Source organism: Chamaea fasciata, unplaced genomic scaffold (assembly GCF_029207755.1).
Source record: "Chamaea fasciata isolate MVZ Bird 193981 ecotype frontalis unplaced genomic scaffold, bChaFas1.0.hap1 SCAF_8, whole genome shotgun sequence".
Lineage (NCBI taxonomy): Eukaryota > Metazoa > Chordata > Aves > Passeriformes > Sylviidae > Chamaea > Chamaea fasciata.
In genome coordinates, this window is record NW_027094093.1 from 7,564,264 (window position 1) to 7,586,887 (window position 22,624).

A 22,624-nucleotide genomic window follows, 5' to 3' on the forward strand; every position below is an offset into this window, starting at 1 on the left:
TAAATGCAGAAAGACAGATTGTGATTACCAGCTCCCTTTAAGAAGGTTCTGTTCATTCAGTTGCTCCTTCCAGATTTATTTTACAGTGAGCTGTAATAGCCTGCAGAGTATTTCCTACTTGGTCAGGACAGAGGATGCCAAGTTTTGAGGGTAAATCATGTCACAAGTGTGACAAATGGCAAACTTCTCTCTTATTTTTGTTTCCTTACTTCTGAACGGACAAAAATAGAAGTATGGAAGCTTTGTAAGCAAGAGGGGCTTGAACAGATTACAGACCTAGTCTAGTGTTGGAATAGTTCATACTCCAAAATGCAAGAAGAAAATGAAGTTTTTCAGGACTTGTTCCACAGATATGAAGTGATATGTATACAGGCAAAAGCATTTCTAAATTTCAAGATGTTTCTTCATTTCTACTATTGTAGTGCAGGGAACAGAAGATGGGGTCAAGCATAACAAGAAGGCAAAGTTGAGTGTTTTTCAGAGTTATTAGTTGCTCATGAGAAAAAAATAATTATTAAATTATTCACAAGAACATACACTATGATAATTAACCATTTTCAACATAGGCACCTTGGACCTAACAATTTTCTTTCTTACACAACGACCATTGGTTAAATTAGTGCTATCAATCGGGATACAAATTTAGGCTGTTTTGGTTGGGTTTGTATGGCTTAGTTTGCTTTTATTCATATTATGTCAATATTTTAGAAACAAATGAAGAACACAGGCATTATCACTGTTTGGTTCCACATAAAACAGAAAGATCTTATGCATTTCTGAACTTTGCTTTCTGGATGCAAATTGTAAGCAGGTGGACAGACCAGCTGGAAGGCAGAAGGAAAAGAAAAGAACAGAAAGAAGTTTTAATTGCTCAAAACAAGAGACACTTATTTAAATATGAATCCCTGTGGAGGCTTTTTGAGTATTTCTGGAATAAAAAAATCATGCTAAAATAGGTCTATCCTCAGTAAAGAGCATTTTTTTCTGAAACTAAAGTGCTTTTTCTGAACATAGATGATTCACATCATTGAAAGAAGGTTTTTTGGTTTTTAAAGAGAACTCTCAGTTGTCTGACCATAATATCATTCTCAACTATCAATGCTTTTCTCACAAGAGACACCAGAAAACATTTTAACCCAAATATCTGTGTGAATAATGATCTACCAGTTCTTTCTGCTCATGAAATTAAGAAGTTCTCATTAATCAATTAAGTGATCTAGTGTCAAGACCTGCCTTGGCTATAAGGCATATCAAGGCTCATCTGCCTAAACATACCAAACATGAAAAGAGTTCCTTGGTGATTTCTTAATGCTCTTTTGTGACAAGGATTAAATTTAACAATATTCCACTTGATTACTTGCTATTGATTTTCCAGGATCATTTGTGACTTAGGTGTAGTCTTTACTACTATTAAAGAAGGAAGATGACATTTCTTCCTTCATTGTTGCCAGCTACTCCTGCCTGTGAAATCCAAGTACCTTCAACTCGGCAATAACCAGCAGGGCTGTGCAGAGCTCACTGAGCCTGGAGCTCTCCCCCCAGCTCACAGATGGACCTTCGTGCTTTATGCCAACGCCTGCAATGTGTCTGCAAGGAACTCATTTACTCTTTATTTCAAAGCGGCCTGGTAAGCAGACAGCCTGCCCAGTGGAGCTTTATCAGCCCCTTTGCAATCTACACACCTGAGGTTAAACAGTACAGTTTGCTACTGGGGGAAAATAGGATTTGTGATTTGTTTACCCACTGTATGATAAACGAAGATTTTTTTTTTGTTCACTTGCTTGGGTTTTTTAAAAGATAAGGATTCAAACAAACAAACCAAACAGGCAAAAACACCCCTCAAGAAATAAAAACCCCAAAACACCAAGTGCCAACTCTTTTTCCCACTTATAGGCGATACAGCTAATATTCTCTGTATGTAGTACCAGGCAATTACTGTGGGGAAAAAGTCAATCCTGCACTGAGTGTATTTTCGTATAGTAAAGAACCACACCAATTCTCTGGTACTACAGTGGCTACTTGTGAGAACAACTCCTCCAAAATAAGCAGACTTTATTTAAAGTGGAAAGCTGAATAATTACCACCTCTTAGTTGGAGATACTCCAACATCCTCTGGCACATCTGCAAGTGTTTGGCTCTGGCAGATTTTGGAAGTCCACTGCTCAGAAGAGGAATTTAACCACTAGAGGGGGAGGAAGCATTCCCGAGGGTTCAGCTGTATCACTGCATGGACACGATGTGATGCATTACAGTTTTGTAGCATGTGCTCATTAATTTTTATTTTTCCATTTTCATATTCTATGCCTTCTTGGAATTACACATGAATTAAATCACAGAGGTGTTTCACTAAGCTGGACCATACAGAAACCTGTGAGGTTCAACTTCTCTGTAGACAAGGGGTTCCTATTAATATCAAAACCTAAAATATGAAAAAGCTCTAGCCAGGACTTAGAACACAATTTGTTTTTACTGGAATGACACAAATAACGCAACCCTATAAGAAACTATACTTTACTTATTGCTGTTAGTATAAGCTTTAAGGCCTTGAAAACCAAAACCAGAACCTGAAAACTGGCTATCTTAGCAGACCTCAGTAGTAAAGAGCTCAGATTTGCTCTGCGTGGAGTTCTGGAGCACTCAAAAATATATTGACTGCTTTAAAAAGCTTCCTTGGGGAAGTTCTTTTTCTCTTTAGAAATACAATGGTTACTCCTTTGGTCAATAGCACCAGAAAGTGATTTAAAAATTTCTCTCAGTCCTAAATTTGTCTCTACATTATTGTTGTTACTATTTTTTGTTATTAAAGTCATTGCAATGCAGTTAATGCTTTCTACGCAGAGCAGTTTCCTATCTGAAGAAATGCTTCTGATTATAACGACTTTGTCTTCAGAATCTGCCACAAGAGAACATGTAGCATGTCATGACTAATTACAAAACTATGCCAAGCTATAATTCATGGCTCTTTAAGGCACACACCAACACCCCAAACCCCCACACACGGAACATCCACTAGGCCTGTTCCATCACTAAAATCACTTCAAAAGAAGAAAATAATTTATTAGTCTAACAGTAGCAAATCCTACTGTACAGAATAAAAGAGGGTTATTTTTTTTCCCCAGCATATTTTTAGTCAAATTCCTTTTCCAAAAGGGTGATTTAAATCCAAGACAACAGAAAGAAAATTCTAAATGAATGTTGCAGCTAATGGAGATACAGCCCCTTTTTATCTTGCAGGATCAATCCACAGGTCATCTCTCAATTTGTCTGCACATCTGGTAGGTGACAAAAGCTTTATTGTTCCAATTAAAGAGCAAAAAATCCCGGTAGAGTGACCCTTTTCCAACTGTTCCTACCCATAGCTTTGGATCTAAAGGAGATGACAAAATAAATACCTGAATGAAGGAATCGTTTTCTATTTTGTCTGAAGTGCTTTGCTCATCCATGGCTGCTGGATTAAAAGCATGTATGTGGATATGTATGGCAAAACTTATTTTCTTAGGATAAGAAAGAGCTAAAAGATTTCAATCTATTTGCTACAAAAGAAGGTCAATGATGGCTTCAATTCATGCCACTTCCAACTCACTACTGAAACGTAAGACAGGTTCAAGGAATAAGTTTTCCTAGTTGCTAAGTGCTCAACCTCTTCCTGCCTGGTCACTGTAACTTTTGACTAGCTTTTTTTTTGTTTATTTGTTCAGGTTTCTAAGTCTCAGTTATAGCCATAAAAGCTTTTTGTCTGGAGGGAAATCAGGTTATACACAGAGCAAACTTCCAGAAAAGACACATCTCTGCAGACAATCTTAGCAAAAAAATACTGTAGCTGAAAAAAAAAAAAACACCAAAAAAACAAAAACCAAAAAAACCCAAAAAACCCAGGTCTGCAGCAGTCTATTTTAAGAAGCAGCAAATTAGCTGCATCATTTAATTAGAATCCATTTTCATTTCTTGATGTTTCTTATTTTCAAAATGAGCTGTTTAAGCACTCCATGCTTCCAGGGATAATGCAGGGGCTTTAAGAAACTACACATCAATTTAGGACTTTTGAATACCCGACCTAATTAAGATTAACTTCTCCAAGACAGTTATTTAACAAGCTATAGAACAAGTTATCCTATCTGTTAATACAATATAAATTTTAATAAGACAAATCGGAGAGAGAAAATAAGAAAATAACCACTGATAAGAGGGTAAGTAGAAATTACAGCCTCTGGGGAATTAAGAAGTTAACCCTTCAAGCAATATCTGCTGCTGTGAAAGTACGGAATAGACCTACAGTACACGAACAGGATTTGAAAGTAAGAATTGTACTACAGCCTCTCAATCATTGTGAAATACGCAAATTGCGGTCATTATTTAGCAATTTTATTCATAGACAGAATGTGATGTAAATGGAGCGAAGCCTAAAGCAAGGCAGCTCAACTCTGTTGCTGTGCAGAGGGTGAGCCCTTGCACTGCTTTCAGCATCCTTGACTACAAACACTAATTTGATGGCCAAGGAGTGAAGTCACTTTGAGCCCCAGAGCTCTGAAGCCCAGGAACAAGGAGGCTCACAGTGATATAGTCCTGGAGAACTGCAGCAGAGCTGCAGGAAATTTTCTTTTTCATTGGACTAGTGTGTTATTCATTTCCACAAGCTCCCCAAGGTTATAAAACACACCTTCTATTCCAGAAACACAGAGCAGAGAAGCAGGGCAACCCTCCCCACCTGGCTTTTCTTACCAGGCATGTTTTGAACAATGTGCTCATGTTGCTGGCTGGTTGTCAAGAACCACATTCTTTACCCACAGCCACACTAAAAGGTAATTTCTTTAGCTCCTTGATGGATTTTTTACATAATGTAAGTAAAAATATTGGGAACTTCAGTAGATATTACACTGATGAAGCAAAGTCTCTCTGGTCCTTGCCTGTCACCATGAACGAGAGCAAACTCCTCTAATGGGTGTTGTAGCAGCTTTGTTGGCTGAAAACCAACTTTCTTCTCTCTGACCTTAAAATTGTGTATGTTTTACTTGTTAGGCATTTCATTATAGACAGCAAGCCCCAGTCACCCTCAAAGAGTCAAAGAGAAACACCATTCCTTGCCATGATTTGAGGAAAGGGCAGACACTGACAAACCCTGCTGAAATACAGAGTGTGGTATCTTAGACACTTTATGGCTCCTGAAGCACCAAAGCCATGAGGAGCTCCACAACAGGAATATCATTTTTCAAGCCTTACTGATGCCAAGGCATTAAACCAGGGGCAGATTACAATACTTCCTGCCCAAGGCTCCAACATTCCTCTTCCTCAGTCTTGGACTGCAGTCCAGGGTTTATAACCTAGGTCTGGTCCTGCACAGGCTCCTCACCGGGACCCTTCCTACACCACCCACAGAAATATCTGCTCTTAACTAGGCACTAGAGAGTCTGAGGTAAAGGAGTACTTTGGGTTTGGGTTGCAAAAGTGTCACTCTTTCAGAGAATAACAACTTTTTAAACTGTTCTCGGTGCTGGAGAGAACAATTAACTTCCCATTGTCACTGTATTAATCTACTAGAAATAAATAAAGCCACAACAAGCAAAGGCTGCTAATTCCTCTTTTAGATTTTTCATGTTTTTATGTTTCTTCCTTTCTCCATTGTCTCTTCAAGACCTTCCCAATCCAAAAGATCACGTAGCAATATTTACAGCAGATTTTTTTTTTTTTTTGTCCAAAGGCAAAGATAAAGCACAATACAAGAACAGTATCTGTACAATGGTAAAGATATCTGCAGAAACAAATAGCATCTCTGTTACAGAAAGCTGCAGGAACAGCTATTGTAACGAAATATCACTTACTACAAAACACAAAGTTCTGCCAGTGATGTTTCCTCTTATCATCTGGCACCGGTCTTGTTCACTGTCATAAAAGGGACAATTCCTTCCATGGTCTCGACAATTTCCCTTTGTACTGACAATAGTGCTTGCCTAGGAATAGCAAACCCTTCTGTCCTCTTCCTTGCAACCATTAGAGACAGAGAATTTAAAAGTCTGTTTAATCTTCCCCACAGTTTCCAATAAAATGCACAATACACTTTAATATGCCACACGCCTGAACCGGTGCAGTGGCAAGCCAATCCCTGTTATAGATTTAATTTCAGACTAGATCACGCAGTGCATTTAACTGGTTTGACTGAAGCTCCGCAGCAAGTAACACCAGCTCTCCCTAAGAGAGGAGAACAGTGGAGCACTATTGTTTAACTACAGCTTAAAAGTCAACTGTAAGCCAATGGGACAAGAAAGCTCTTGGGCAACCATAGCTGGGATCTTTTTGAGGGCAGTGGGAAGGTTTTACATTTGACCATGATAATTCTGACTGTTGAGCCAGTAATTTTCCATTTAACTGCCAAAATCACAACAATTAAAGCTCTCAAAGTTAAGCAAATACAGAATTTATGCCTTAGAGAAAAAAAAAAAAAAAAAACAAACCAAGCCTGTAAATTAACCTGGAATACTTGGAACTGGAATTAAAGTAGGTCTTCAGGAAATGCAAAGCCTGTCAGAAATCAAGAAAACATCGTCCACCTCACATTGATGCAATGAACTATTTGAACTGTTTGGATAGTTTGCTTTTTGTCCTTTTTATTTTAAAGAGTTCAGATGAAAAGCTCCTAGTTGCAAAGTTTTAACCGTTGAAGTTTCAGTTTATGTGTCTGCAATGTAATTTTCGTACTAAAATGTAAATGCTGGTAACTTCAGTGTTTACCTACACTGTCACTGGAACTTGAACTCCAGAGAAGAAAGTGAAGCTTTTATTTTCAACTAAAAACCTTTGGAAGTTATTTCTTTAAAATGCATTTGAATTACTTTTTTTCATTTCTGCTCAGGCAAGTTAGCAAGAAGATCCTACTTTATTCAAATACCTCTCATGATCTAGCAATGGTACAAAAATGACCTAAGCACAGAAAGGAAAAATAAATTTTGAAAACAAAAATAATAATTCTAACCCCCTGAGATGAGAAGCAGCAGCAGAGATGCTCAGTACCCTGAGAACACATTTTGTGCCTCACCCACCACTTCCAGCCTGGAAGGAAAGAAGGACAGTCCTAAGCCCAGGAAGCAACTGCAAGTGGGACACTGGAAGATCACTGAAGGCTGCACATTAAAGGAGATGAGTCTTTCTTAAAACTCTCTACTGTTGAGCAGAATCTTTGATTTAAAGACCTGAGATAACAAAGACAGCCCAATGCACTTTCACAAGTACACCTGATACCTGATTATCCTCACCACATGCATCTTATACCTAGAAAGAATAGGCTGCTCTTGATCCCCAAAAAGAGCTGCCTTGTTATGAATTCAGCCATCAGCAGTTTCTTCCCAAGCTACTGGAGGAGCACAAAGACAACAAAATTTTGATTTAGAATTAAAATTATTTTATTTCTCATCTTTATTCACTCATTTCCTCCCCAGACAACGTCCAGTTACTAATTAACTTTGCCCGAGGTAATGTGAGGGCCACTGTCTAAAGCCTAGTAATTTTTCAAACCAATCTACCAAATATACATCACAGAGCCAGACAAGTATGCTAACTACCAAATAACATAACTAGACCATTTTACTGCATTTTCTCTATGTGCTGAAGTGAAAACATCTCAAAGGCCAGCTGCTCAACCAGCAGTACAGCTTGAACTAGGGATTTTGGACTAATTCAATTTAATATGGCCCCAAATAATGTCCCCTGAATGGCCACTCTGTGATGGAGTGAATTTTTCCCCACGGTTAATTGGCAAAATGCAGCTGATATCCCACACAATCAAAGAGACTTAACTTACTGTCAGATATTTCACCTGGACTGGAATGAGCTATAAAGAGTTATTAAGCAGTTCAGCAAAAGTAAGACAGAAATGTATTCATGTCTTCTGCAACTTTCACTTTGGCGCAGATTTCATAGAAGCACAAAAGAGGAAATCTATAAAGATTAAAACTCCATAGTGGCAATAGATTTGCCAGTGCAAATCTGATGTTACAAAACTGCTGTATGATAAGATGTCATAGTCTATAAACATTCCTACTTTGATTTCAGCTGCTTTAGTATGTCTTAATGCAAGTACAGTTAAAGGGCTTACTGCAAGAAGAAATAAAGCCTCTAAAAGAATTTAGAAGAAGAAATATGAAAGAGGAACTTGCGCCTTCTTTATGCATCAAGATGAAGGCTTTGTACAGCTGCTCTGCACTGTAATCTTATCAATGCTTTTCTTTATAAAAAATAGAATCTTTCTCAAGCTTCTCTCTCTGCAGGGCTATTAAATCATGTCTATATACAGATTAACAACCACCTAAAATGCTGTCTGTGGGTTTGAGAAGTAAGACATCCTTCAAATGTGGGTAGGCTGTACAAATAGCGATGATTTACCATGAAACAGCTTTCAGTCACAAAATGTCAATCCAATAAAACTTAATTTTCCCTGGGAATATACCAATGGAAAGCTATATCAAATCTATGCAGAAAGCCAGAACCTGAAGACGTATGCCAGAAGTATCAGTATCATTTAGGGCTAATTACTTAAACAAGAAAATTGTCTCAGACTCTTCTGGCTAGCATCCTTTTCATTTTGGCCTTTTTATTGGGTGACTTATAAAAATAACGTTGGCTGCAACACGAGAAGTCTGGGCTCTCACCTGCCACAGCAGAATAAAATTCTGAAACTGTTTAAAAAATGAAAAATCATTAAATACAAAACTCATCTCAGTAATTAGATAAAAATCTGCAAGCTGTTATTTTTTACACAACACAGAAGATTCTTTTCTTCTTTCAAACCTTCTTATGGACTTGTACTTCAGCTTCAGAAAATTATAACTTATCCAAAGTTCCAAGTGCTTTCTCCAGTTAGGTAGTTCATTATTTCCAAGGATGATTTTTCTCCAGTGATAAACAATCACTGGTCTCTGGCATGGGCCATACTTATTTTACATAAAGCTGTAACAGGACAAAGCGTATCAAGTACCTGAGGCTTCCTCTTTCTCCAGCATTTTGTGATATTACTAAATCATGTGAGACATCTTCTGTATTTGGGGCTTTTTTAATATTTAGATTTCTAGCATTAGATGATGAACAGGCTTTAGAAGTCACTGGGAGCTACAACAAAGCTACTGAAAATCAGGTGTCCTTTTGACTCCCTCTCTGCCTGAATCTACTGCTAGGACTTGAAAATGTAGAAATCCAGGTATAACTACAGAGATAAGAATGGAAATTACCAAAGCAGGTGAAGTCAGCAGGACAAACACCTCTTGACCATCTTTTGGTGAAAGACTGGCATCAGTTACAAACAAGAGATTCACACTACATGACAAAGATGATGAGATATTTAATAGCAAAAAATGATCAGGACTCTTAAACTGAAATGGAAGCTGGATGAGTGCATGTCCCTAAAGAGTTAATAATCACTTTGCAACAACAGTGTCCTTTCATATCTTGCCTGCCTTGGCCTAAGGCTAGAGTGGGAAAAGGGAAAAAAATCATTCTAAGATGGAAAAGAATGGGAATTGGCACAAAGTGCAGTGCAGCCAACTCCTGTGCTCTTCGGGCAGGTGTCTGACACGGACAGACAATTGTCAGGAATGGAGCACAATTAGTGTGACTATGGAATGCGGGACACAAAAACACGAGGCAGTTTTCTGCAGCTGAAGGCTGATTCACAGCATAGATTTCCTTCACTGCAGCTCAAGCTGGCAGCTCCTGCCAGAGCACTCCACATTTGCCTGGTAAGGTTGTGTGTCCTTACTCCTAACTCAATCTCTGCAACTCCCGCAATCGGAGTTTCTCCTGCTGGACAAAACAATGTTTAGAACATTTCTGAAACTGACCCACTTACTGCTTCTGCCCAGTTTGAAGGCAGCTATGCTAGAGACCTTCCTTTTCTGACACACACATCGACCAGGAGAACCAAAATTGCTGCCCTGGCAGCAGCACCTCTGCCTGCAGTGTGCCTACACCTGTAGTGCCTCAACAGAGTGCGCTGTGGTCCATACACTTCTCTGCCTTTCGGGAAAAAAAAAGAAAAAAGTGTTTTCTCTTAATGACCTTAGTAACTTTTATAACCTCCTTTTACTTGGAAATAAAATTTGTCATCCTTTTATCTCTGAGGGTGTATTTACAGCCTTCTCTGACATGAAACAGCAAAGGAAAATCCTCCAGTGACTCTCTCTCAATCACACTCATTCAATATGCTTTTGCTCTGCTCTTTGTAACCTCTGTCTAAACTGAATGAACTTATCTTTCTGATCTTTTTTTAAGGAAATCTTTTCTTCTCTAATCCTATTGATTTCCCTCCTGTACCCTCTCTGATTGACAGTAAATAAACTGAGCACTGTATTTAAGGCAATGCATGCCTTTAATGAAAGTACAATGCAAACCTTGTAACTTAATTTCATGACATTCTTTCGTCATTGCAATATAAAATAATTGTGTCTGTTCATTCTGTTTTCTTGATAACATCTTCTTAGAACGTCCCAACAGTGTTTTGCCACAACTACTGTCACCTTCTACCTTATCTTCACACGAAGCAACCTTGAAAAATTACTTGGGATTGGCTAACACTATTTTAAACCTTAATTGAAATATAAACATATTTATCACTGTTCTATCTTGGAGGAGTTGAGGGAACACTTTGGACTTCACAGCAAAATTGTTTTATCAAGAAAACAAACCCAAAAATTTACACAGATTTTGGAAACTCAATTATATACTAAGCACCTTCAAAGCACATAATGCAAAAAAATTAAAGAATTATAATACAGCATTGCAATTTATAAATGAAGAGGTGACCTATTCACTTTCTGAGGAGGAAGCAATAGACGTTATTAAAAATCAGCAATGCAATATCAAAAAAATGCATAAAATGGCCTGTTGCTCACTTAAAAACATTCACTAATGTGGCTGGAAAGTAATTCAAAGTTCTTTCAAGATAAACCTGCCTTCTACCAACCCTGGCACTAACAGAATCTGACAATTTACTTAATTTTAGATTTTTCTTTACTTGCAGGCGAAGAAGGATTAAAACATTCAGACATTGGACAGAAGAAACCAATCCATGCACTCAGCATAAAGGAGACCTAATATCCCTTCCTATCTTTTAAATTCCTTTGCAGTCTTCTCTCTCTGTGGAGTTCATTCACAGACCACAAACCCACTCTATTTTCTCTCTACACTCCTGCCGAGCTCCTTTTCTATAAAAGTCTGACAAGACTTTTAAAACAAGGCTATCGCCATCACTCAAAATAATAAGACAGATGAAGGAAGTGCCTGACTTTAGAAACTTTTCCACAGAGCTGGGAACTATATAGCCCAGGAAGAAGTCACTGCAGCCTGGCTTTGCCTTTTTTGTAGAGTTATGAATAGTTTCACCTGCTCATAAGAGACATGCTGCTGTTTCACAGCTACCCAAGCCTCCTCTCATTTTTGGTAGCAGTTTTGTTTAGGCTGAAACCTGCTCCACAGGAAAACAAATGGTTTCAAACGAATAAACAGCACAAATAAAAGTAGCTAAGCAAGTAGACTTCGTCAGCTTTCATTAAGGTATTTATATCTGCCAATACAAAAGCCAGATATGATTTCTGCTTAGATCTTGGACAGAGAAACGTGCTGCATGAAAAGCAGACTATCAGGAAGGTTCATTTCCTTAAAGAGCTGGGTATGAGGTCTGCTGCATCTATTTCCCTGTGAAAATTGACTCCTGTTTGTAATAGCTGGCACTGAAAAACAATAAGTTGCAGTGCCTTTCCCATGAAGTTGGTTTCAATTTCAATAAAATCCAATTTTGCCCTACTACCAAAGCCCAAAATGAAACTGTATTAGTGATCCAACAGCTGCTTTTTTGTTTGTGTGCAGAGTAGTGTCCTTGAATGGGATAATATCCAGCTTACAGAGTAGCATATAACACACAACACGTGTCCAATTGTGATCACCCAGAATTCTGTTCATCCTTCTTTATTCCCATACACCTTCATACAAAACAACTTCTTTTTGACTGATCGCTTTAGGATAAATAATGTTTCTCCCACCTGAATTACCTCACTTACTGCCTTGAGGTCTTGGTTTAAATCCCTTACACATTTAAATCACACAGCTTGTTGCACTGGATCTTTTAGGATGACAAGAGAAATATGTTACCAGAGTTTGGCAGCCTCGTGACTTTTTCTGTGTAGAAAGTAACTTCCATGAGGTGAACATAATTTCACCTTTAGCTTTTTCAGTAAAAAAAAAAAAAAACAAAACCAAAAACAAAAAGGAAAAGCTAAAAGGCTTAATTTCCTTTGATGGAGCTCATTGTTTAAGAGTTGGGTTTAATTTTGGGGGGATTTTGGTTTTGTTTTTTCCCTTGTTTTTCTTAATATTAAGGTGACCAGTGCTACTACTAGCATCTGTCCAGAGTGGGTGAAAAATAAAAAGAAATTTCTCAATTATTTGTGTGGGATCAAACCAAGGATGAACTGACAGAAGAGGCTGGGGATGACAAGGAGATGGCTCAGTCTATACTCATTATGCAGACTGATAGAAAAATTTTGTCCACAACTCCACCTTCAGGAATACAAGCTGGAAATCCCAAAGTAAACTGAAAGGCCACCCCTGCTGCATTTGTAAATAAATCCAAAGGCACAGGCCTTCACTCTATAAACTGAATTGCACCTGCAACTGTTATTAGCCAGTTACACAGAAAAATGTACAGACATGGCAAGCAACACCTCTGTCAAACGAAAGAGAAAATTACAGCTCATGCAACAGATACTCTCCATTTAGGCAGAACTACTTGCCCTTCACTTATTTTCTCACACTGTTGACAAAATAATGAGAAAAACTCCGCCCTTTTCAGCCTCCTGTCCACAAAGGGATTGGCAGTTTCTTCCACCTGGCCCCGTGTGGCACTACTTACTACATGTAAATAGAAATATTGGGAGAGACAGGGAAGTGCCTTCAATGGGCTGAGTACAGGCCTTCCAGGTGCTGTGCAGGAGGTATTAGTGAGCTATATTTGCCATCCATTCTCTCTCTCACATATTCAGGGTGTGTTTAAAATCTGGCAGTGCAGCAATGATTACTGGATGAACATAAATCCACCAGTACTCCTAGCCAGGAAAAGCCTGGCAGTCCCAGAAGAGCCCTTAACACATTTCTTCCTCTTGAGTAAATCCAGTGCAAGGGTCAACAACTTTGAAGAGAGAGCCTGTATGGAATATACTGTTATTGAATTTTTGTAGTGACGTTTAAACTGCAGCACAGAATAATTTCTAAAGATTCACTGAAGCAAAGTGTAAAATGTTGTCACTTTTCCCTCCAATCAGACAGTCTCCCTTCTAGGACAGTAGAACAGTTTTTCTGCTGAACAGTGTTTACCTTAGGCTTAGCAACATATTTTAAGGTTTCATGTTTGGGCATATATTTTATATGGGTTACCTTAAATATTCTGGCTTACAATTAAAAAAACCAAACCAAACCAAAACACTCCAAACAAAACACCCCCATAACACCTAACAAAAGCCCCTTGTTTGTTTAAGCTATATGTAAATGTTAAGGTACTGCACAAAATATTAAAATGAAATTCGGTGGGCACTGGCATAATAGGACACATTGCATTCAGAGATCTCATGAATTTGTGACTTCTGAGATAATTTTTCAGGGAAAACCAGGCAACCTGAGTTCTTAGATCTTCTCTTTTTCAACAGGCCAGTAGTTTTGCCAGTCTTGCCCAATTCAAAAACATGAATCATTCCATGTAAAGGAGACACCGGATCAAAAAAGGTACCAGGTACTTATAAATCTCAGCCATGGTTGAGTAAGTTTAGGGATAAAGACAGATTCTGTGGTTTTAATCAGTAAAAATACTTCCTAAAGTATGGAAAACCCACCTGTGAATCCAGAGAAAATTTGACACTACTGAAAACCTTCTATTTTTCCTCCCAGTCCTTTACTTAGAGTAAGAGGCAAAACCTGCAAAACTTGCACTGTTTGTGAAAACTGCATTTCATGAAGCTGCCTGTCATGCTCTCTGAGCATGTAGCTTCATACTAAATATTTCTTCAATAAAACAAATTTAATGTTATACCATATATCGCATATATATTACTGTGTTACTACACTTTTGAACCAAGGTTAAAGATGAGAAATGTTTGTAACAGCAGCTACGCAGTTGTCACAAATGATCTCACTTTCAATAAACACAGAACCCATTTGTCAATCCTGTCATGGATCTAAACAGATTTCCTTTAAATACCTATAGGTGGTGCTGAAATACAACTGTTCCTTAAAAAAGCACCAATCACAAAGTAACCCACTAAGATGGGTTTTACTCCTGGTTGTGCAGATTTACCTCCGGGAAACACAGCTGAATGACAATTCGAGTGCATCATAAGTGTTTTCCTCAGGTACTTATCTAAACAGATTTCCCTCATATGGTCATGATGCCTTACAGCCAAAGCTGGAGTTGCAAAACACGAGGCTATTTTTTAATTGTTGGGAAATACCCAATAAAAACAACAGGGCCTGGGAAAATGCAGCTGTTGTGAACATGGCATAACTACAAAGGAAAAGAAACATGAAAATGTTTCACCAAGAACTTCCCTTTCAGGTTGGACAGTTCACCCCGATAATCATCAATTTTGCTGCTCAGTATAAATAATGACAATGAAGCTACTAATAGTTGTCTGGGCATCAGCCCAGTACACTGAAATGAAGCAGAACTAACTGGCTTCTCCAGATACATATAACAGAAAAGAAAAAAAAAATTGTCAGGCATAATTAATACGCGGTAACATGATAATCAGCACCAGATGAATCCATACTTTCTGGTTTCAAAAAACACACGATAATTTTATAGAGAAACTGAAGTGCTAACAGTTACTAACATAGTTTATGGTAAAAGCCATAGCTTGAGCCATTTCCTATAATCCTAACATTCCACAATTTCCAAATTCTATGCAGCCTTGTAAAAGATGAAACTTGAGGAAAGAAATTACAGTAACAAAAGAAACAAATTTAATATTTCTATAATTTTTAAAATATAAATAGTGCACAGTAAAAAAAATTGTGCCATCAAAAATTTGTACATATCATTAAATGCTTACGAAGTTTTTGAATAAAGGTTCATGCACATCACATAAAACAACAGAATAACATAAAACACAGAGATACTTAGTCCCTGAATATATCTCTGTCCAATTTAAAAGTCAAAACATGCAGAACACCAAACTGCCTCTTTAATTTTCCATCATAAACTTCAACTCACAGAAGTGTTTTTTTCCTCAGTTCATTAAAAAACCCACAAAACACAAAAAGCTACACTCACCCCTCAGTTCTATCCCCCCAATTTTTCTCTCAACAAGAGGGGGGAAAAAAAAGACTAATACATTAAGTTCCTAAAAGAATGGAAAAAATTTCCAAAACCAGCATAAATTTTCCTTTAGTTGCAAATTTAAGCTACTTTCAGAAAACAAACAAACTAAAATAGTTGGCATGGGAAGTAGACGTGTACATCACCACAAGATGTACATCATCTTTTCACTCGGCAAGTTCTTTTGATTAAGATGTAATCAATGTTTTCTTTTCCCCCTACCACCTTCCAGGCATTCCAGCTTCCTTGGAGCTAATTTGGAAGTTTAAATCCCGTGTAAGATGACTAAGTTGCAGTAAAGCAGTACAGCACACACAGGTTGAAAAAAGGATGTGAAATCCACAGAGACCATGCTGCTGCTTCACAGCTAAGGCAGATTCTTGCTCTAGACATACAAGGATATTATCTTCAGGCCTAGTTTTGAAATGAAAATGTAAACAAAGATCAATTTTGGCTAGGTCATCTCACTGAAAAAAAAAACCGTGAGCCTGCACAGCATGAACAACTCAGTTATTTCCTTAGGAAAATCCTGACCTATATTTCTATCCACCTCTCCTCAGAGTTCTTTTTGAATTAGAGGGCATTGGTAGTCTTCAATTTTGCTTTCTAAGGTCATCCTGAACTTGGGTCACATATTTAAGTAGGAAAAACTGGATTACAAACTGGTAGTAGTAGAGAAAAGCAATTCTTGGGAAAAACAAGAAAAGCAATGTTTGGCATCTATTTTCTGATCTTCAGCAAACTTCTATAAACATAGAAGTGAGTCTAAAACTGGTTTAAGTTGCTTACAGAAGCTGCAAGAAAGTGGAATTCCTTGGAATAAGAATAGTCTTAATCTCCCTCAGCGAAAGGTAGACAGCGTAAATCAGACATTGTGGTTAATGTTTAAAATTATACTTAATTATATCTCTATTAAGTGGTTTGATTACATAGGGAGTATTTAAGCTAATGTGAGTAAGTCATTAGATTAGATTAGATAAAGGAGCATTATTTGGCAACATTTTGATTAATTCAAGCTGTTAGGGAAAGGACTTCAAAACTTAAGTAGCACAAGTATAGTGCTACTGAATGCCGTGACACAGATCAATCGTTCCATAGGCAGACAGCAACACATCCAAGTGCAGGCATTTGTAATGGTGTGTTTGGATTGAGATTGCAGCTCAATGCTGTCTCTAGAATCAGAAAATCTAAGACAGAATTATTCCATAAAAAAGTAACTTGAAAACCCTACTGACTCAGAGTTGCAGCTGAACTTGACAGGTTCATTTTACACTAGGCATATTTCAAGGCTGAAGGTTTAGTAAACCACTTGAATGTTTAGTAAACTAATCACAGTGACCTGGTGGATAGCGTGGTCATACCTGCCCACATAGGGTAAAAGATCCTCTTGGCAGGGGAGTGGTGATCACTGGGTGATCTTTCCCAACCCAAACCATGCCATGCCAGGCTGGAAACCTGGCTCAATAATGTGTTTTATCTGTTTAGCAATAAGCCGACTCTGAGCTGGCAGCTACATTCCAAATCCACCCTAAAAAATAGTGAAATGCCAAAACTCCTCATTTGGCCCATTCTGTGCACCTTGTCTCTGACAAGGGACTACATTTTGTATTTCCAGATACGGTTAGGGTGGAAAAAGAAAACATCTGGCACATATGTAGCTGTTAATCTGAGAAGCTGAGGGGAAACAGTAACTGCAACCAGATTTGAGCCATCAGCGCTCAAGTTGAAGTTTTATCTAAACTCTTGTTTTTCGTGTTCTAAAAGAACCAGCAATATCATTTGTCAAATTCTCACTGCAGACAGTTCAGACAGGGTATTTCATCCACTACTTTCTTTTTCAGTGTCCTCTGAACCTGCTTGCTAGTAGCAGGAATTGAGGTAAATTCTTATTCCTCGTCTCCCCCTCATCCTGTGGGACTGTCACTTCCCTTGCCTGCCTTACTGTGCCTGGTTTCCCTTCCCTTGGGGAACGACCTGCCTTTTCCTCCTCCTAACAATGCAATGCATGTTTTCTTGGGAGGATGCTGCATTTCACAGCTCAAATGCTTATCACAGTCTAAAAACTCCCTGCCTCCAGAAGGTAGACATCCTCCTACATCTCCCAGCCTCCTACACCATGCTTTTTCCTGTTTCCAGCAGCACCCTGCTGGCCTTCTCACTCAACTCGCTCAGTACAGATAATCAACAACCTTGTTCAGACAAAAGGGAGGGGATCACGTAGCCAGTGCATGAAGGACTAGGGATTCTCTCCCCTTCTGCCGACAGCGAGTTGCTGCTCTGGCTCAGCTCCAGCAGCATCACTTTCAGTTTCCTTATTTCACAGCGCACCTAAATTCTCCATTTACCTTTAGTTAACACCTTGTCCTCAAATTTACAAGCCCTCATCTGCCAGTATAAAAATCTTTAAAAGCAAAAACACCTGTGTTTTAAATGCCATTGCAGCTGAAAATGATCAGCAAACGTGCCTTTCTCACCTTCTTGTTACCTCTTGCATAATAACTACCCCAGTGGTTTTTAGAGTTTTTTCCCCCATTATTGCTTTCAGAAATATCATGGAATTCTCATCTACCTTTTCTGCACATCCCCATACTCCAAATTCACTACGTGACTATGATCAGCTATAAAAACTGAAAATAATAATTCCTACTCCTCCCACCAGCCCTCCTGCTACCCTACCCACACACAGGCTGTTTATAGACATCAGCTGCTCAATCAAGGAATCTCTCTCAGCTGGTACAAATAGCTCCCTAAACATGACACAACCACCATGTATTTATTTAAAAAAACCTGTATTAACTAAGAGATATAAATGTTGTGCCATTTTTCCCCAAGTTCACACTGGCTCACAATGTTATTTATGGCATGGGAGTTGAATTCTCATTACTCAGGTAGGGGAACACCAAACTGCAAGAAAAACAGGCCACATTTCTAGAAGAGGCTACTTGACAATGAATCCTCTTAAACCAGTCCACTAAGTTCTTACAGAACAAAACAGGTACTGTTCACTGCAGAACAATTTCACCCAATTTAAAAATGAAGTTTATTCACTAAGTTACAACCCAGACAGATTTTACTCCTATCCAATGTGTTAACCTCAGGGTGAAGTTTGAACTCTCTTCTGAAACAAACTTACTGGCCACAATCATGCCTGTTAATAGCAAGGCAGCACAGCATAAAAGTCAAAGAAAGGCTAAAACTGAAATAGTCATATTAATTATCATGGTAATGTCCTAAAATGCACATAAAATTCTTCTCTCCAACTGTAACATAGTATTTCTCTTGAGTAATGGTACTCCTCATACTGCTGGTGTACAAATAACTCTTTCTAATACTCATGTGCCCTTTCTCTGAAAAGCCCTGAAAAGGTTGTCACAAAAAGAACACCAAATCTAAACCAAAAAATGTAGTCAGATAACAGCTGCTGAAATATCATGCTTCTTTTTTCTTTCTACTCTATAAATACATGTTTTAGTCTGTCAGGCAAACTTTGGAGCCTAATTCTGCCAAGCACTGGCATCCTAACTAAATAAGACTCCATCAAGGGAGAGCAAAAGAAAGGATCAGTCCATATACTCAGGCCTCAGAGTTGGTCAGAGGTGATTAAGCCCATATTTATCAATTTGTGTGTATTTTTATAGCGGGGGGAAAAGTAGATAAAGACAAAGGAACAACCAACAACTAAGCAATACTTATTCTTTAACAACTTTGTCCAGCACAATTCATGAGAACCCTGCTAGGATAATTGACATTATCTGATCATTTGTTCTACAGTAACCACAAAGAACAAGAGAAAGTTTAAGCAGCAGTAACTTTCATAAGCCAGGCAGGAGGGGATGGGAGTTTCATGGACTGCCTTGGAAACTGCACAGGAGGGAAAATCCTGAGCCTTAAATACCTCATCTCATCAATATTCTACCGATGGTTTCAATTCCACTCTTGGAAATTATAAATGCTTCACTCTATTCTAATGATTAACTGCATACAATGCACAGTTCTGCTAAACACACTCAGCATTCACATCTAATCTTCCAGGAGTAGGTACAGAAAATAACTGCCCCCTATATTGCATCTGATGGTATAAGTGAAATTTTCATTCATTCTATCATTTCCCATTAACCCAGGCTGAGGTCAGACTGTTGTAGCACTGTTCTCATGAACACGAAAGTTACTTTATTTACTAGAAACAATCCCCAAAGGCTATTTAAAGCTGTTAACTGTTCAAATATTCATGAGAGTTACTGTTTATTTTTTTCTTTTTTCTTCATTATATCGACACCTAGACAAAAGAGTATTCTTATACTCAAAACAGAAGCATTTTTCTTACCTTCAAGGAGTTTACTTAGCGGTTTACCTACATGGCAAACAGATGCTGCTACCCTAATTTATTCATAACACACTGTGATGGTATCTAGAGAAGCACAGAGCAGACTTGTGTGGCTTCTACCATCCCTTATCTCTGCTACAATTCATACTGTTCTGCTTTGCAATACCCAAGGAGCACTTCGGGATGCTGGCAGCTACTAATGAAAACATCTCTTTCCTCCTCCTCCCGCCTCAGAGAAGCTAACAGCTTCCATGAGGTACAAAGCAGAACAAAAACATTCTTTCTGTAATCACTTCATTAATAACTTATTCTCAGCCACAGAGAGTTCTGCTTTCTCTCCTATCAGGATGCAGCAGACGCTACAACTCCAAATTATTCAAGAATTTGATTAGTTACTATCCTCATCAGCTGAGCCACTGAACACAGTTAGCAAAGTCTGTCACGGTGAAAAAGGGGCAGTGTAAGTTGCTCCCAGCATTTGCAATATTTGGAAAGCTTTATTTCCATGTAAACCTGACCTGAAAACGGGCACGGCACATCCAGTTCCTGAGGCTTCCACGGGCTTTTCCCATCGGCTGTGTCTGCTCCAGCAGCCCCTTCACCAGCACGTGTAGAGCGATGAGCAGCACTGGGCAAAGACAACAGACAAAGACAGACTCAAACATGCGAGTAAATTATCAGCTTTTCCACATGCTTAGTAAAAAGTGGGTAGCGATATTGGTAAATCACTATTTAACCCTGCTAAAGTCTTTCCACAGGACTGCGGTCACCTGGAAGGAAGACTGCTGGAATTCGAGCCGCCCTCGTTCTTAACTTAAACTAAGAAAAACAAACAAACCAACAAACCTCCAAAACACCCAAACCCACACAAGGAACACAAAGCAAACTTTTTTTTTTTTTTTTTTTTTTTTTTTTTTTTTTTTTTTTTTTTTTTAATCGGGAGCTAGAAAACAAACCATACCTTTTTATCGGGATTCAAGCGCAGCAGCTCCTAGAGAACCCCTGCCTGGAGCCGGCTGTAGGACTAAGGAGAGCACCGCGGCCTCTCCAGCCTTATATAAACCCCGCGCGCCTCTCAGCTGTAATTAATTACTGCAATTAATGACTGCAGTTAGCTCGGGCGGGAGAGCACCCCCGGCTCCGGCCGGCCCAGCACTGCCCTGCCCGCTCTAGAGAAGAAGGATGGGGCAGATCCCGTCCCTGAGAGAGCCAAGAAGGCTGCGGCCCCGGGCATGGCGGCACAGCCTTGCCTGTACGGTGTAATGGTCCGCGAATGGCAGGGAACACGGACAAAAAGAAAGAAAAGGGGAAAAAAACCCCAACCAAACAAAAAAAAACCCCCAAAAAACCCCAAACAAACAAACAACCAATACACACACACAAAAGAAAAACAAGGCAGAGGCCTCTTTCTCAAGGGATTAGGGGTTACTTTCCAAAGATTTCAGGTTTCAAATATCAACATAGAACCTGTTTTGAAACCCGTGGAAAAGAGGTTTTACACAAAATAAGAGAACAAAGACAACAGTTGCGTTCACCCTGCCCTCGGTGTGGCTTATCCTGACGTTACCGCTTTCACCTGGGCGTCTGAGCCATCATTAGCTCACCTGACGCCTCAATCAGCACAACCCTGCCCCGACCACGCCGCAGCACAAGCAAACACGTCTCAGGTGACACCGCTTAGCACAGCGGACTGACTGCAGCCAGCACTGCCTGATGAGCAACTGGTGCTAATGAGACAAGTGCTCTGATGATTGGGTTTCACGCATTTCTTAGGGCTCTAATAACACCTCGTTATGTTCATGGTCGCAGTCGGTTTGGCTCCACTGTGGTGGAATTCTCACAACGTGCTCGGGTTGTTCATAGTGTTCAAGCACATCCTGATGCAGGCCAGCCCTGATCAGAAGCAGATTAGTGGAGGACTATTCCAGAGGTAGTTAAATACGATTCAGTAGAATTAATTTCATCCAGTTCTTCAACTACATATTTAAAATACCTTTAGCACCTTACTGCTTCCTCTATTTTTAACAGTGCCCCTGGGCTTGATTATTGCTCTTGCCTATGCAGGATGATCCCCAAGATACTGGAGAAGACATGAAGGAGACAATTGCCTTGCTTACTCCCTTCTCAGTTTTTACCCTACATCCTCTTATCCAGTCTGCAAAAAAGATAGTACTCACGGATTCCTTGGTCTTGAACAAAGCCTTTATATCCATATTCACAAATAGACGTATTTTCAGATTGTTGAGAAGATTTTGGTGGGAAGCTGTGCTTTACCTCCAGAAGCAGAGTTTGGGTAAAGCACTGAGGAATGTCAGTGAGAAGAGCTGAAGGGTTTGGGTTTCCTCAGGAGAGTCCAGAAGTGGGCAGAGTGGTTTGAGCGGGAGGAGCTGAGGTGGTGGTACCACTGTGTTTGGGCAGGAAACACTGAGTTATTTACAAAAGCATTTGGGTGACAGCTGGTACATGACAGACATAAAGAGTATGCCAGCTGATTCCCTGGGCAAAAAGGGCTGAAGAATCAGATGAGAAATCCAACAAGTCCTTTGGGTGAAGGAGTAGCATGAAACAGAGAGCCTTTGAAGGAAGAGAAGTATGTGGGGAAGCAAAAAGCTGAGGAAAAATCTTTAGTGAAAAGTTGAAAAAAGATGAAGGTTAGCATGTGAGGGTAGGTCTAAGCTGATAAGTGTATGAAGCAGGAGACAGGATGAAGATCGCAGCCGGAAATGCCAAAGCAGCTTTCTTGACCACTGCTGACAGTTGCTCTGGGTGCTAAGTAAAATTCACTAGAGCTGAGTCAAGGGTTATACCTCATGGTTTGAGGTAGGTTAGAAAAAAAATAGCGTTGCATCAAGGAAAGAAAACAATCTTCACAGGCTTTTCAAGACCACCTGGGAGCAAGAGTTTTGAATTACACATAGGAAAGCAATAATTCTTAAAAAATTGAGAAAGCAAGTCTTAAG

At 39.1% G+C, this 22,624-nt stretch overlaps 1 protein-coding gene across 16 annotated transcripts in view; it reads right to left on the bottom strand.

Annotated features, from left to right (window-relative positions):
• TFPI (tissue factor pathway inhibitor) overlaps positions 1-22,624 on the bottom strand; it is a 207,362-nt gene that overhangs the window by 42,415 nt on the left and 142,323 nt on the right. For 11 of the 16 annotated variants that reach the window (XM_066189523.1, XM_066189521.1, XM_066189526.1 and 8 more), the window contains one exon: positions 20,183-20,292. The exons of 3 other annotated variants lie outside the window; for them this stretch is intronic. In XM_066189523.1, coding sequence (XP_066045620.1) covers positions 20,183-20,292 — 110 coding nt within the window. Of the gene's footprint in view, positions 1-19,664; positions 19,756-20,182; positions 20,293-20,625; positions 20,730-22,624 lie in introns of those variants that run through there. 2 more of the 16 variants (XM_066189532.1, XM_066189537.1) reach the window with 2 other exon arrangements.